Source organism: Archocentrus centrarchus, chromosome 7 (assembly GCF_007364275.1).
Source record: "Archocentrus centrarchus isolate MPI-CPG fArcCen1 chromosome 7, fArcCen1, whole genome shotgun sequence".
In the NCBI taxonomy this organism is placed as follows: domain Eukaryota; kingdom Metazoa; phylum Chordata; class Actinopteri; order Cichliformes; family Cichlidae; genus Archocentrus; species Archocentrus centrarchus.
The window spans coordinates 12,528,882-12,543,356 of NC_044352.1; the positions used below are offsets into that span (position 1 = coordinate 12,528,882).

A 14,475-nucleotide genomic window follows, 5' to 3' on the forward strand; every position below is an offset into this window, starting at 1 on the left:
TTATGCACAGACTTATATTCTACACCTAAATATGAGAAGCATCTAAAGGCAAAAAATATGCGTGTAGTTAGACTTTAAAAAAATCTTTTGAAAAATGCATATATGGTGTCCATTAGTGCATCGCTTCCCTTTACCCTTGCTCCCAAATCCCTTAGCTTGCACTTTGTATGAGTGCGTACATGTGGGTGTGTATGTGAAATTGTGTCGGTGTCAGCACAATGGGTGGGGGGTGGGGGGGCTGAAAACTCCCCACGCCAGCGGGTTCCAGTGCACCCTCCACCCGCCCTGCTCCACAAATTTGGGCTTAGCCCCACAAAAGGGGGGATAACAGTTACACAGTTGCTGTGGAGAGGAGGGGGTAATCCACAGCATAATGGGGCACACCAGCACTCCCCCCACCCCACCTGATCAACCAGTTCATTCTGGACTCAGTCTGCTAGATTTGAAGGCTTTTGACGCCTGGAAGGTCAGGAAAGTCAATGTGGACTCCAAACATTTAGACCCTCTAAATGATAAAGTACTAAAAGTCACATATTTTAAATTCAAAACAAAACGAAACAAAAACAAAAATATTTTGAGCTAAAATGAGAAATTCTGTCTGCTCTGGTGTGTGTTTGATATCAAAGAGTGAAAATGAAAAGAGTGCACAGACGGAGCATCTCAATAGGCTCTATGGCAACAGCATCATGAAAGGATTTGTCCCCATGGTGATCAGAGCGGGACCTCACAAGTAGCACGTAAAGGAGAAAAAAACTAAGCCTACCAGCATCATGTCTGAGATCTTTGGGTATAATGTCAACATAACAGGAGGCATTTGTTTGTACCTTTAACCTGTGAATATTCTGCTGTATAACATTGGAAAGACAGTCACTTTGTTTCACACCGGAGCTTTTTGAAACACTAATCTCCCTCCAGGAGGAAAAGCTTTTTCTCATATTTATCTACTGCTGAAATGCAGTGTATAAACCAACAGATAGGAAATAAGCAAAGGTTGTGTTTTTTTCCTGTTGCTGTTGTCACTAATTGGCCCTTTCTATAACTGAAACTATAAAGCCTGTACAGTAGTGACGTTTTTCATTTGTTCAGGACACGCCAACACAGTTCATCCAACAAAAACACCTTTATGCTGTGGTCATTTTTCAGTGTTGAATGCATTCATCATGCTGTTTAAGGCTGTATTTTAAAAGGGAAAAGCCCACAAAAAGACCAAAACCAGCAACACATTACTCTGTTTTTTCATACATTTTAGCACAGAATTCTGTTAATAAGATAACAGCTATGCCAGCCAAGTTGTGCTACTATGAATGCTAATGTTAGCATTCTTAGATGCTCACAGTGACAATGCTGCCGATGTCATTAAAAAAATTGCTCATAAACACATACTGATAATGGCAGTGTGTTTGCATTATGTTAAAAGCTAAAGATAAACATAAAATACATAAATATTTAAGATGGAAATAGCTTTCGGGTCTGAAGGGTGCAGCCAAGCGAGTTCCTTAAACCTGCATTCTTGCAAATGGTCAGCAGGGGGCAACTCTGGTTGCTTAAAAAAAGTCTGGTTTTATAAAAGTAATTGAGAAAATAGCCTTTAAGCTCCCTTGTCTATGTGCTCAGCAAACATTCTCATGATAACTTTATGGTCTCAGTAACTAGTTTTATGTCTTACTGAACACAACAGGATGTTTATTTTGTAAGTTATGGCACCCATTAGAGTTAAAAAGGAGGATGAAACAGGTTGTGGTTTCAAGTGGGATTTGCAAGTTGATAGCCTCTAATCAAAACAAGCCAACTAGCTAATCAAGTAGTATGTAGAGCATGACATAATGGTGTCATCTTTTATCTAGACTATGAAAAACCCACAGACTATGGGATAGAAATTGTCCTGGCACTAGAGCAGTCAAGGGAGTTAGGGGATCACCAGTTAAATATCTGTGCCAAAGCTCTCAGCAGTTGATCCTATAACTGGATGAATTCCAGTCTGCAGGCCAACATTACCATCCACAAATCAATACATGACAAAAAAGACCAAGCAGTCACAAAGTTATGATTTTTTTCTTATTCTTTATAATTTTTTTCATCTGATTTTTTTATTTTTTGTCCTTCGACATTAAGTCTACTATGTCATTAAATGTGCCTTTACATTTAAATAATAGTATTTTACAAAATGATTAAACAATTTTTCAAAATCTAGGAATGTTTTTAACTTTTCAAACATTTAAACACAAGGAGAAATTATCCATCCTGGAGCCTATCCCAGCTGACATAGGGCGAGAGGCACCCTGTACAGGTCATCAGCCTGTTGCAGGGCCAACACGGAAAGATAGACAACCATCCACACTCACATTCATACCTATGGGCAATTTAGAATAGCCAATTAACCTAACCCCAGTAAGTGCATGTCTTTGGACTGTGGGAGGAAACCAGAATACCTGGAGGAAACCCACGCAGACACGGAGAGAACATGCAAACTCCACACAGAGAGAGAGGGGGGGCCTGATCCAAGGTGGAATCAAACCCAGGCCTTCCAGATGGTATTCTAACTGTGAGGCAGCAGTGCTGACCACCGCGCCACCGTGCCGCCCACAAGGAGAAATTAATTAAGTCACATTTAATAGATTTATTAATCAATATTTAATACTTTCTGGTAAAAATTTCACAGTGGGCTGGACTACGACCTTTTGCGGATTCTATGTCCAGCATCCCTTCTTACTGTTTTGTTCTTTTCATGGGATACTTTCACAATAAAGAAACTAATATCATGTGACTTAAACATTTAGCTCAATTTGTCCTCATGACTATTACATTTTGTATTATTCTTGCAAACTTTGAAGGTGATCTGGCTCCTTAAGTCTGAATTTTATGCCAAGATATGAACTAAAACAGACAAAATCTAGTGATTGGCATTAACCTTCAGTTCAAAGTGAATTTTCATCACCTTTGGAGCTACTAAATTTAGTAGCTGTTCCCATACTAACAAGGAGTCACTACAGCAGGTAGCACTGCATGCTTGATTTGGGAAGGTTTCTTATGCCAGCTGCAACCCTAAAGAGATTTGTGGCTCCATCTGAGAGCAAATCAGGGATTGTTTGCTTGTTAGGTAAATGTGTAAACCACTACACTATACATTCACCAGCTGTGAAAGGGATTTATCCAGAAACCCTCTGAAATGGCCAAAGTCACTCTAGCTGGAAAATCAGTGAAATGCTCCTCATAGTTTTCTGAAGATGTGTTACAATAGTTAAGATCAGTAAATTTGTTGGAGTGAAATTTGGGGACAGTTAAAATATTCACATTGATGTGTATGCACACGAAGACTTGATAGGGCCTCAGGTGCACTGGAAGGAGAGGGCGAGGAGAGAGAGAGAGAGAGCGATACAGAGAGGGAGGAGGCTGTTCTCATCAAAGGACCTCTCAGACTCTACAAGTTAATCAGGGAGGTAGCGAGGACCTTGAAGCCCTCAGAGACCACCAGTTACACAGAGACACACAGGCAGACGAACCAAGAGAAAACCGCCTGAATAAACATACTCGTTCAGTTTGAAATGACGTGGCGTGAGGTAAGCATCTTAAGTTAATGTTTTAGTGTTGAAATCTGACATGATTTACACAGGAGGGAGCTGTCAGCTGATTGTCGTTTCAGTACAAATGCCTTTTTGTTTTTAGGTTAGATGCCATGAAATGTTAACATTTAAATGTAATCAATACTTAATAATTAAATTGATCAAGACAACATTAAGCTGGTTCCGCTGAAGTCTCTCTTACTGTTTTTAAGACATCATTTGAAAGAAAAATATGGATAATTACTGTTTGCAGCACAGAGTAAACGTGCTCATCATTTTCTGAGACTAAAATCAGTACTTAAACCTGTGTTCTGTTTTCATTTACCTAAATATTTAACAACATATTTGGAGGAGTAGTTAAAGCCCAGCTTGTTTGCATCCCTTTTTCATGAGGAGCTGCGTAGTCGGCAGTTCTGGCGTGCCATGGTGGCAGAGCTACTTGGCACCCTGGTGTTAGTGAGCGCTGTGCTGGGTGCCTCTGTGCCAGGCCCTGGAGAGGCCCCTGGAGGACCCCTCTATCCAGCGGTGGCAGTGGGTGTGGTGATTGTAGCACTGGGACACTGTTTTGGAGAAATAAGTGGGGCACAGGTGATTATGTCATTTTAAAATGTTGTTTTTCTTTTTTGCTTATTGAATTGAACTTGATAGAAGCTTTTTGTTTAAATGAATAGAAGTACCCATACAACAATGTAAAAAAACAAAACAAAACAAAAAAAAACCTTCAAGTAAAAGTCCTGCATTTAAAGTCTTACTTAAGTAAAATATATTATATTAATGTATTTTATAATCTTTTAATTGCTACAGCTGTCTACTACATCTAGTGTGTAGTAGAGAAGAAATGTGAAAGGACATAAAATGAAACATTAAAGTAAAAACTGTAAGAGCACCAAGCTGCTTATGTTTTCAGTTGTTTTGTTAATATTTTGATATGCCAGTGCCTGTTTGTGTTTCTGCTCAGGTGAACCCAGCTTTGACTCTGGCTCTGTTGGCCACACGGCGGCTGGATGTTCTCCGGGCCCTTGTTTATATCATTGCTCAGTGTTTGGGGGCCTCCTTAGGAGCCGGGGCCCTGTACTTGGCCCTGCCTTTTAAAACCACTGCAGACTACTTTGTCAACAGGGTCAGTTCCAAGAATGTATGTGTGCTCCTTAAAAAAAGAAAAACTTTGCATCTTTATACAATATCTCTTTACTCTTCTTGCACCTCACCCAGGTACCTTTAGAGTTAAATGCAGCCAAGGCTCTGTGCATTGAGGTTTTGTGCACCTTCCAGATGGTCTTCACTGTCTTCTCAGTGGAGGACCAGCGAAGGAGGGAGAGCCCAGAACCAGGAAACCTGGCCATTGGATTAGCACATACTGCTGGTGTACTGATAGGGGTGAGATGAGCTTCTTTTACACATATGCTGCTTTGTTTGTTTGTTTGTTTTAAATTTTTGGCTTATTTTGGGAAGATGTCATTTTGTCCTTCAGGCGCGGTTCTCTGGTGCGAGTATGAATCCTGCCCGCTCTTTTGGTCCAGCCATCATCACTGGTTTCTGGGAAGATCACTGGGTGAGAGAGAAATCCAAAATCCAAACCTGTCTCTTCTGCAATCACTCGTCCTTTGTCAGATTTTTGGTCTGTGCACATAAGTCAGTAACAATCCGTAAGATATGGTTTTTAGTGCAGTGTAAGTAAAGTGATATAACAAAAAAAATATCTACATTTGCACAGGCTCATCTTGAAGTACCTGCACTTATTTTAAGTATTTTGATTTTCTGCTACATCCTCAACATCTCAAAGACAAATATTACATTTTTTACTCTAGCTTTATTTGAAGCTATTGTTATTTGTTACTTTTCAGATTAAGAGCTTGTAAAATGATAATGTGTTTTGTAACATGTAAAGAACTGCCACATTTTAGATGTCTTTGAATTGTTCCATGAGAGACATTTTCTATTTAAACTTTTTATATATTTTAGACAGTATGAGATAAAAAAAGACAACATTATAAAAAAGGGAAATTTTACAATTTTGCATTGCTGAATTTTATTTATTTATTCTCTTTCTATTAATGAGCTTAGAATGCTTTAGATTCACTGCATCTTGTGATAAGACCAAACTACACAGCGGATAAAACAGTTAAAATAGCACCAACTTATTCAGCTACAACAGTAAAATGATCCATGCACACTGATGGATTACTATTAAAAAGCAGAGACTACACCCCTCAGCCAAGAATTGAAATTCCCTTGAGTCCCTGGGTCCAGAAGAATATCTGGATCTGGATTAGTTTGTAATATTTTCTTGAGAACTTCAAAACAATGTTTCCCAAATTTTGTAACAATACTTCACTCACATAATGTGAAGTTTTACTTCTAATAGAGTCGAATGGGCTTGACTATTTGTCATAGATCACTCAAATAAAATGACAACTATCGTCATTCCGCACTCATCTCTGATACCTCGCTATAAAACATTTTGCCAACCTGCAGGTTTACTGGATCGGGCCAGTGCTCGGTGCCATACTGGCGGGGGTCTCCCATGAGTTCTTCTTTGCACGCAGCGCCTCTCGTCAGAAGCTGGTGGCCTGTTTGACCTGTAAGGACATCGAGATCGTGGAGACGGCAAGCATGACCGGATCATCGCTGTCCACAGTTACCCAGAATGCCACAAGAGCCAAGCAGGCCAACAAACAGGAGAACAACTGAAGGGACATGCACGAAAAAAACACACTCTCTGCAACAGTGATTTTTATGAAGATGCAGTAGTGTTCAGTTTATTCAATGTGTAGTCAAACTAAATGGTGATCAGGAACAAAGAAAAGGAAGAAGGTGTGACAAAGGTTGAAATTTCGTAATATACAAAATGAGACAGAAGCTCTCGGTAATCCAAAGGAGGAAAATACTCAGCAAATTTACTGTTTAGAGTTTTAAATCATTTAATGGCAAATGCAACATCCTGATAAAGAAGCAGTTTAACTCTTCAGCTGCAGTTTGAGTGACTATTAATTGTAAAACTGTTGGCTTAATACCCAGTTCTCAAGTTTTGGTCCCCAAAAATGCACCCCAATGTGATATAATTACATTTTATTTTCACATTTAGTCACTTTTATTTATTTATTGTAAAGAAATTTGGGTCAGCTATAATTCCTTCCACTATCTCATATTGTTTAATCATCTGTCAAAAAAATTTTATAGAATAGCAAAGATTCACATTTGACAAAAAAAATTGTGATTGTTTGCTACTTTTGGGCATGATAAAAGAAAACAGTCATATCCCTATAGTGTAAAATATTTATTAATTTACCCATTATAATTAAAAGTCCTAAAAAAAAAAAAAGAGTATCAGCAGTAAAACATACTCAAGAATCAAAAACAAAAATACTAATCCTGAAGAAGCACTCCTATCAATAATTTAAAAAATTGTATATCATACTATATAGTATTACAAAATGGTTTAGTCAGTATTTTGGAAGATTTCTGCAAAAAAAAAAAAAAAAAAAAAAAAGAAGGAAAAACAGACATTATTTTTCACCTAAATGTGGACTCAGACTAGCAAGCAGTTTAATCACAGTTGTCATAAAATGTTGGGACGTTTAAATTACAGTATTTCTCTCTTCGTGCAGTATGGTGGAGCATACTCAACCAAAGACTCCTGGGGCTGATTTCATGGAAGTGATAAAATATGCATATTGGAAATATTCCCACCTTCCCATGTTATGGATGACTCTCCCTTTTAGATGGTAAAAATGCACAATTTATATGTCAAATGCGAAAAGATGCTGATTGCATGTCGCAAGTCACAGTTTGTAGTTTATGGAAGGAAGAGAGCTGTTTGCAAAAAAAAACCCTAAAAAAACAAAACAAGTTATGAAAATTCACTGTAAAACATCTGCTCTGCTGTTTGGTGCTGAGCAGATAGTTTACTGTGAATTTTTAGAACTTTTTTTAGGAACAGCTAGCGACTCACTGATGCACACAATAGACCATTTAGTTAGCAGACATGTCCCCTCATAAGCTGAAGGAGACCAAAGACCCCTGCCAGCACACATAGGTGGACCCCGTATGGGATAAGTAAGGGCAAACATTATGGGACCCATAAGGTTTTGTTTGCGGTTTCCATGGTGGCCCTACAGGGGTTTGCCCAGATAGATTTTAACTGGCCCTGAATATGTGTTCATTGGGACCCAGATGGTCCATGCATGCATGGGCTATGCATGGACCATGCATGGGCCTCATGTAAGTCAACCAAACAGAATCATTATTGGACTTAGACTCACCAGAGGGACAGAAACATGACTCCTTAATGAATGATTGTGCAAACTCCTAGATGTGTATTGTGTTCACAACTTGTTTCCACTGCTCAAAGTAGGTTAAAAAAAAAAAAAAGAAGTAATTGCAGGCTTCACAGCGCAAGTACAGAAGTGTCTTAAAGTTGCAATGATGCAGGTAAAGCAGGTAAAACAAAATCAAATTCTCAGATTTGGTAACACTAGCAGGAGTAATGCTAGCTACTAAAAACTTCTAGACACGAGTGCGTTGCAGCAAAAAAAAAAAAAAAACCCTGAGTGTGTGATATAAAAATCTACTTTTCTTTCAGAGTTACATGGTTTTAATTTAAAACTGATTTTGGACAATATGTGTGGGCCAGCTAATGCTGCTAATATTTTAATGTTTTCAAATGACAAAGTAAACATTAATCTACAACTGATAATAAGGTAACAAAGGGAGGATTAGCTGTTATGTTTTCAGTGAGCTTCTCTTGGTACATTACTCGCACACAATAATGTTCATTCCCCACCCCTCATTTCAATATGTGTGTGGGAGAAATTAATGTAGAAGCTGCATTTTTAAAGGGACTGGATGTGACCTTTGAGGTCCCTCTTGTCTGTCATTAGTGTGTATAAAGGTGTAGTGAGATTCAGTATTCACTTTCACATTTGCATGTCATTATAATTCTAACAGAGACTCATTGAAATCCTGCTGAAAACACCCTTATGTTTCAGTTGCATCTTGTGTTTGTGAATGCTTTGAAATGCTAAAGAGGTCCTTAGCCTGCACTGTGGGCTCAATGATGCTCTCACCCAGCATCTCTCTCATGTCTGTGCCTGTTAGCGTCTATCTCTTCTCTGAGGCCTCCTATTCACAATCAAATGGACCTTCATTCCTCTGTAATGGTTCTACAGAAAGAACACCTTCAGTCAGAACACGCTTTGTAATTAGAAATGGAAACACCAAGCGTGTGTGTGTGTGTGTGTGTGTGTGTGTGTGTGTGTGCTGTTGAGAGAGTGTGGGTGAGGGATAATACTTTTATGAAACCTTTAAACATATTTGTATGTTGGTGTGCGCCATTATTTTTGCCTTGTATTAAATTGTGTTTTGCATGTTTGCAATTTAATAAATGTTCAGTGAAAATAGAAAAAAAGTAGCTTTTTGACGATAGATTTGCTTTAGTTTGTCTAAACTTTACAGTGTCCACCTCAGTACACTTGACAACAAACTAGTTCCTGTAAATAATTTGAATGAACTAACCCTTTAAAATATATGATATTAAACATAACATTGAATGTGTTGAACTGCATATTTATCCTTTGTTGACAATAATGATGATGGTTAAACAATTATCTGCCTATCTAAAATAAAACCATGTATCAGTAATCAGTAACACAATACCAGACATGCACACATACTTAAATATGTATGCACTTGTAGAATAAACAATTTACACACACACACACACACACACACACACACACACACACACACACACACACACACACACACACACACACACACACACACACACAACATGCACAATAGCCATAACTGCCACTGTGCCGCCAGCATTTTGCATTGTGTGTGTTCTTTCTAACATGTATAAAAGGGAGTTAAAACGCCAAGCTCAGCTATCTGCATTCATCACCCCCCAACTACACACACACACACACACACACACACACACACACACACATACACACACCCCTCCATCAGTGATTGCTCTCTGCTGGTCAGCGTGCTGTCCCAGTGCTGCACAGTAACCTCACCGTCCCCTGCATCCCTGCTGCCCTTATCCACCTCTCCCCTTTCCACCAACCTCACACATTCAGTGAGAATGTTCAGGGCTTTGGTCGTATGTCCTCCTGCATCACAGCCTCACATATTGCGAACCTCTGCCAAGCACCTCCTGGAAGCTCCTGTCACAACAGCAGGCACAATCTGCTGTGTTGTGTGAATTATTGTTGGTTCACTGCTTGTGCCGTTGTTGTTTTTTTCTTTGCACTTTTGTATTCCCTATTTTCTCTCCTCATTGTTGTTTTTCTTCTTTGCACACATCAGCCAGTTTAATATGTTTCTCCAATATTTTCTAGCTCCACCAAATGGCGCTTGCTGTGAAGCGCGTCAGTGCACACTGAACCCTGAGGTGATGTCAAGTTCAAGTTAAAGTGCTCACATTTCCAAGCCTCTGGAATGATTGCTGCAATTAAAGATTACTGATTATCACTGGCAGGATGAATCATGTCCACACCAATAAACAGAAGTTCCCAATTTAAACATGAACTTGAGCTGTGGCTTTGGTATTTAGCATTACAAATTTGAGAAAATGCTTTGCCAGCTCTTACCTCTGTGCTTTGGTTTAATATGTATTTTTGTCTTGTCTCTGACCATACGTAGCCCAGATACTTGTTACAGACAATGGTTTCACAGGGTCAGGCATTTCAGTGTATGGGTCAGGCCAGCACTGTTAGCTTTGGGCACTTCCGTCTGGGGCCCCAACTGTATTTGAATGTGTGTATATGCAAACGTGTGCATGTGTGATTTTTGTGCATATAGGCATGTTTTCTGCCCTAATCTACCAGGTTGTGTGTCCCCTGATTATGACAGTTATGATATGTCAACAGATGACATACAACCAAAGAAAGCTCTCAGCAAAACCTGCTCAGTGCTTCACTGTGACACTTTCCTCTAATTTCTGAGTCCTTCTGAAAATGAATCCAGCCCTTTGGAACTTTTTTTTTCCTGCAAAATTTTACCACCTCACTTGAAATGTCTTTTTCTTTCCCTTTTTTTTAAAAAAAATTATTTCCCCACTCATTATGACCTCATTTTTTTTTAATTCTCAGATGCACTGCCTCTCTTTTGGCCAAGAGCTCTTACAGGAGGGAGACATAGGGGTTAAGTTTGTTTGATTTAGGATGTGCAGCACTGCCGCCCCCCGCCCTTGGCTCTACAGGGGGGATTATGGCGTCACCTGGGGCCCCTGGGGGGGTGTTATAAAGCGCCCTTCTGGCCCTCTCCCCTCCGTCAGAGAGGCTAAAAAGTCCACTGGACACTGTCTATCCCCATCTCTACTTTAGAAAAACCCCTTTAGCATTGATGCCCACCTCTTCTTGACAATCCATTTCACTTGAGATCTCCTCCCACACTCCCACATTATCTTACACCTATGTCTTTGGACAGGTTGACAGAGGTAGCAAGTGAATGCAGCTGAGCTGACTTTACCAACGCAATCTGGTAAAGAGCCGTTGAGTGGATTCGTCTGTTGACGTTCTGAAATCCTGTTTTGTCTTCAAACTGACTTTTTGGGTGTTTTTGGTCAGCTTAGTAAGCTGACTACAAAGGGGAGACTCTTTTTTTATTTTTTGACATTTGAAGAGGATTGAAAAGGTACACACTTAACCTTTTCTAGATTTATTTTTTGAAAGAATCCTCTTCATCTGGTGGAGAGCCTCAACCATCACCATGTGGGAGTTCCGGTCTATGAATTTTTGGCGGGCAGTTTTTGCAGAGTTTTTCGGGACCATGTTCTTTGTGTTCTTTGGCATGGGTGCTGCCCTGCGCTGGACCACTGGGCCTCATCATGTCCTTCATGTGGCCCTGTGCTTTGGGCTGGCAGCTGCTACTCTCATCCAGTCCATTGGCCACATCAGCGGCGGCCACATCAACCCTGCCGTCACCTTTGCCTACCTTGTTGGCTCACAGATGTCTCTTTTCCGCGCCATTTTCTACATTGCTGCCCAGTGCCTGGGTGCTGTAGCTGGGGCTGCTGTGCTGTACGGGGTCACACCTGGCAACATGAGAGGCAACATGGCAATGAACACGGTAAAGACTCGAGATGGGTGTTTCAGACATTAAGTATAACAATGGAGGGAAATAATTTTTGGGGCAAACCCAAGGTTTACACTTTTTAGTACCAGTTCAGTAAAGTGTATACTTCAGTAAAGTGTGAAACCATGGTTGCTTTCAAATGAAATGCATTAACACTGATTTCAGGTATTCATTCATGTCCAGTTCAGAAGTACATATTCACAGCACCTCTCAGACCAAACTCCTGCTTTTATTCTCTTTGCGTATTCTCAGCTGCAGCCTGGCATCAGCCTGGGGATGGCCACCACCGTGGAGGTCTTCCTCACCATGCAGCTTGTTATCTGCATCTTTGCTGTGACCGATGAGAGGAGAAATGGACGTCTCGGATCTGCTGCCCTCTCCATCGGCTTCTCTGTCACCATTGGACATCTCATGGGGGTAAAAGATGCACGGTTATAACATGTATGTAATGTAGTCTTAAAGAAATGCACAGAAAAAAATATTAGTAATGTGTGTCTTGTGTTTTAGATGTACTATACAGGTGCTGGGATGAACCCTGCTAGGTCCTTTGCTCCTGCTGTGATCTTCAGAAACTTTATCAACCACTGGGTAAGACCTGAAAGGATCGATCTCCCCTTACCTTTCCCCCCACTTTAGGAAGCCTCATAAATGACTCAACAGGTGATAAATGTTAACTTTCTTGCTGGCAGGTGTACTGGGTTGGGCCTATGATAGGAGGTGCCATGGGTGCCCTGCTGTATGATTTCATGCTGTTCCCACGCATGAGGGGTTTGTCTGAGCGTCTGGCCACACTGAAGGGCAGTCGGCCTCCCGAGAGCGAGACCCAGCAGGACACCCGCGGGGAGCCCATCGAGCTCAAGACGCAAGCCCTATAAACTTGCCCCTGCCCTCCTTTTCTGACTGGGGCCGAGGGATGAGGGACAAGGCATGAGCTACACCAACCCCACCTCCACTGCCCCAACCCAGTGCCTTCATACACACAAGACTAACCCAGACAACTCACATGTAGACTAACACCTAACAAGATTTTCCAGTGCCACTCTAAAAGATACAGGTTCACCACCTTCAACCTCAACACACAACAAGACTCCTCTACACCCAGTCCTCTCTCTGTATTCTGAACTGGACTTTGTGTTTTTATTAAATGGTCACCAGAGCCTGAACCAGTAGCCATCTCGTCTCTCCCTGCCCGCCTGCTTCCTCCTCCCAGGCAGGCTTTTAATCTGCAATGCAGAAGAGTGTGGAAACCCTGAAATCCAGCAGAGATTTGAGGAGGGGAGGAGACTGGGGGTAGGATGGGGTTGATGCAGGGATGTGGGAATAATATGAGAAGGGTAAGAGAGGTTGGGGCAGGTGAGGGTGGAGTACAGTGGTGGACAGAGAGGGCAGCACTCTGGGTTTTTTGGTCATTTCAAGTTGGGTTAGACAAGTGAAGATGGGCATGCTTTTCATTATTCACCAGATTTTTTTTTCTCCATTTTAGTTTTTTTTTTTAGTTTTTGTTTTCTGCACTTCAGACACAAGACGTGGATGTATGATACCATTAGATTTTACCAGGGTTTCATTATTTTCAATCACTCCAATTTATCTGTGGGTTTGTGTTTGTGTGTGTGTGTGTGTGTGTGTGTGTGTGTGTGTGTGTGTGTGTGTGTGTGTGTGTGTGTGTGTGTGTGTGTGTGTGTGTGTGTGTGTGTGTGCGCAAGTGTGTGCGTGAGAGTGAGCGTGTGCATTTGTGTGCGCCTGCGCCTGTATGTTTGAGTGTGTTTGCGAGTGTTGCAAGTGAGTGCGTTTATGTGTGTACGTGTGCAATCAAGATTGCACATACAGTACTTTTTATTTTGTTTTACCGCTCTCATGTTTCGTACCATTGATTGTGTTCATTTTGTCACCAATTTTTAAGACATTAACATTTCTCCTCCCCTCACTGTGGTATTTGGTATGCTATTCATTTTTACATAAACCATCTGCTTTTTTTGTTCTGAACCAGCGCAATCCAAAGCAAATGTTGTATCCCAGACTTCAAGAGTAGGTCTGCTGATCGGCTGTGCGAGCTTTACATTGAGTCTCCTTTTATTATTTGATCCTTACTGGGAGCACAAAGTGTTTCAATAAGAATTTCAATGAAAATAAACATAAAAACTTGATACGAGGGTTGGCTCATCTTTGCTTTTTTCCCTTTAAATATGGATTATTATCTTAGTGGAAATGCAGGAAAAAGTGTGAGTTGTAATAAATAATCTTGGCCAGAAGAGGGCATAAAGAGCACATGGAATAATCTCACATCTGAAATTAGAATCAGCTGAAGGACTTTTGGACAAAAGCATAAAGGACAAAAGTTCACAGTGGTGTGTGTGTGTGTGTGTGCATGTGTGCATATGTTAAGTAATATAGTGCATTAGATTAAGGGAGGGGCTGTTCGGGTAAGACAGGATCCACCCCACGTCAGGACTATTGCTTGAGTTTGATAAGAAACATGGTTAAAGGTTTTCTTGTCCATTACAGCTGATAAAAGTATAGTATTTACAGACTCCACCTTTTTCAGAGATCTGAGGAGCTCATTTGATAGTTTAATAAGCCTCATCACTGCAGTGAGTAGACCCTTACTTTAGAAGTTGTGCACATGCAACATACTACATCCTGCTGTTGGAAGTCATTAAAGGAAGACACAAAGTTATGTCCCATTTCAGATGTTTGCTAAAAGCATTTGGACATGATGTAGCATTTAGTTTAAAAAAAAAAAAAATCTATCCATCCATCCATCCATTTTCTGGAGCCGTCCCAGCTGTAATGGAGGGAGCGATGGAGCGATGGAGCGATGTTTGATGTA

The 14,475-nt window shown here is 40.7% G+C and overlaps 2 protein-coding genes across 2 annotated transcripts; both read left to right on the forward strand.

Moving 5' to 3' along the window:
• The first annotated feature begins 3,542 nt into the window (after positions 1 to 3,542).
• LOC115783750 (aquaporin AQPAe.a) lies at positions 3,543 to 6,251 on the forward strand. The gene is made up of 6 exons (XM_030734732.1): positions 3,543 to 3,557; positions 3,954 to 4,148; positions 4,519 to 4,680; positions 4,773 to 4,937; positions 5,032 to 5,112; positions 6,036 to 6,251. Exons 1-6 carry the CDS (start codon positions 3,543 to 3,545, stop codon positions 6,249 to 6,251), a joined length of 834 nt encoding a protein of 277 aa, XP_030590592.1.
• A 4,607-nt stretch (positions 6,252 to 10,858) lies between these two features.
• mipb (major intrinsic protein of lens fiber b) lies at positions 10,859 to 13,780 on the forward strand. The gene is made up of 4 exons (XM_030733445.1): positions 10,859 to 11,642; positions 11,901 to 12,065; positions 12,156 to 12,236; positions 12,338 to 13,780. Exons 1-4 carry the CDS (start codon positions 11,283 to 11,285, stop codon positions 12,521 to 12,523), a joined length of 792 nt encoding a protein of 263 aa, XP_030589305.1. The 5' UTR covers positions 10,859 to 11,282; the 3' UTR covers positions 12,524 to 13,780.
• The last annotated feature ends 695 nt before the right edge of the window (positions 13,781 to 14,475 follow it).

Excerpts from the sequence above, each read along its gene's own strand:
- LOC115783750 (XM_030734732.1), top strand. Across the intron at positions 4,149-4,518 it reads GAGAAATAAGTGGGGCACAG|GTGAACCCAGCTTTGACTCT; the intron begins GTGATTATGTCA and ends GTTTCTGCTCAG. Across the intron at positions 4,681-4,772 it reads CAGACTACTTTGTCAACAGG|GTACCTTTAGAGTTAAATGC; the intron begins GTCAGTTCCAAG and ends CACCTCACCCAG.
- mipb (XM_030733445.1), top strand. The coding sequence starts at position 11,283 with ATGTGGGAGTTCCGGTCTATGAATTTTTGGCGGGCAGTTTTTGCAGAG. Across the intron at positions 12,066-12,155 it reads CCATTGGACATCTCATGGGG|ATGTACTATACAGGTGCTGG; the intron begins GTAAAAGATGCA and ends CTTGTGTTTTAG. Across the intron at positions 12,237-12,337 it reads GAAACTTTATCAACCACTGG|GTGTACTGGGTTGGGCCTAT; the intron begins GTAAGACCTGAA and ends TCTTGCTGGCAG.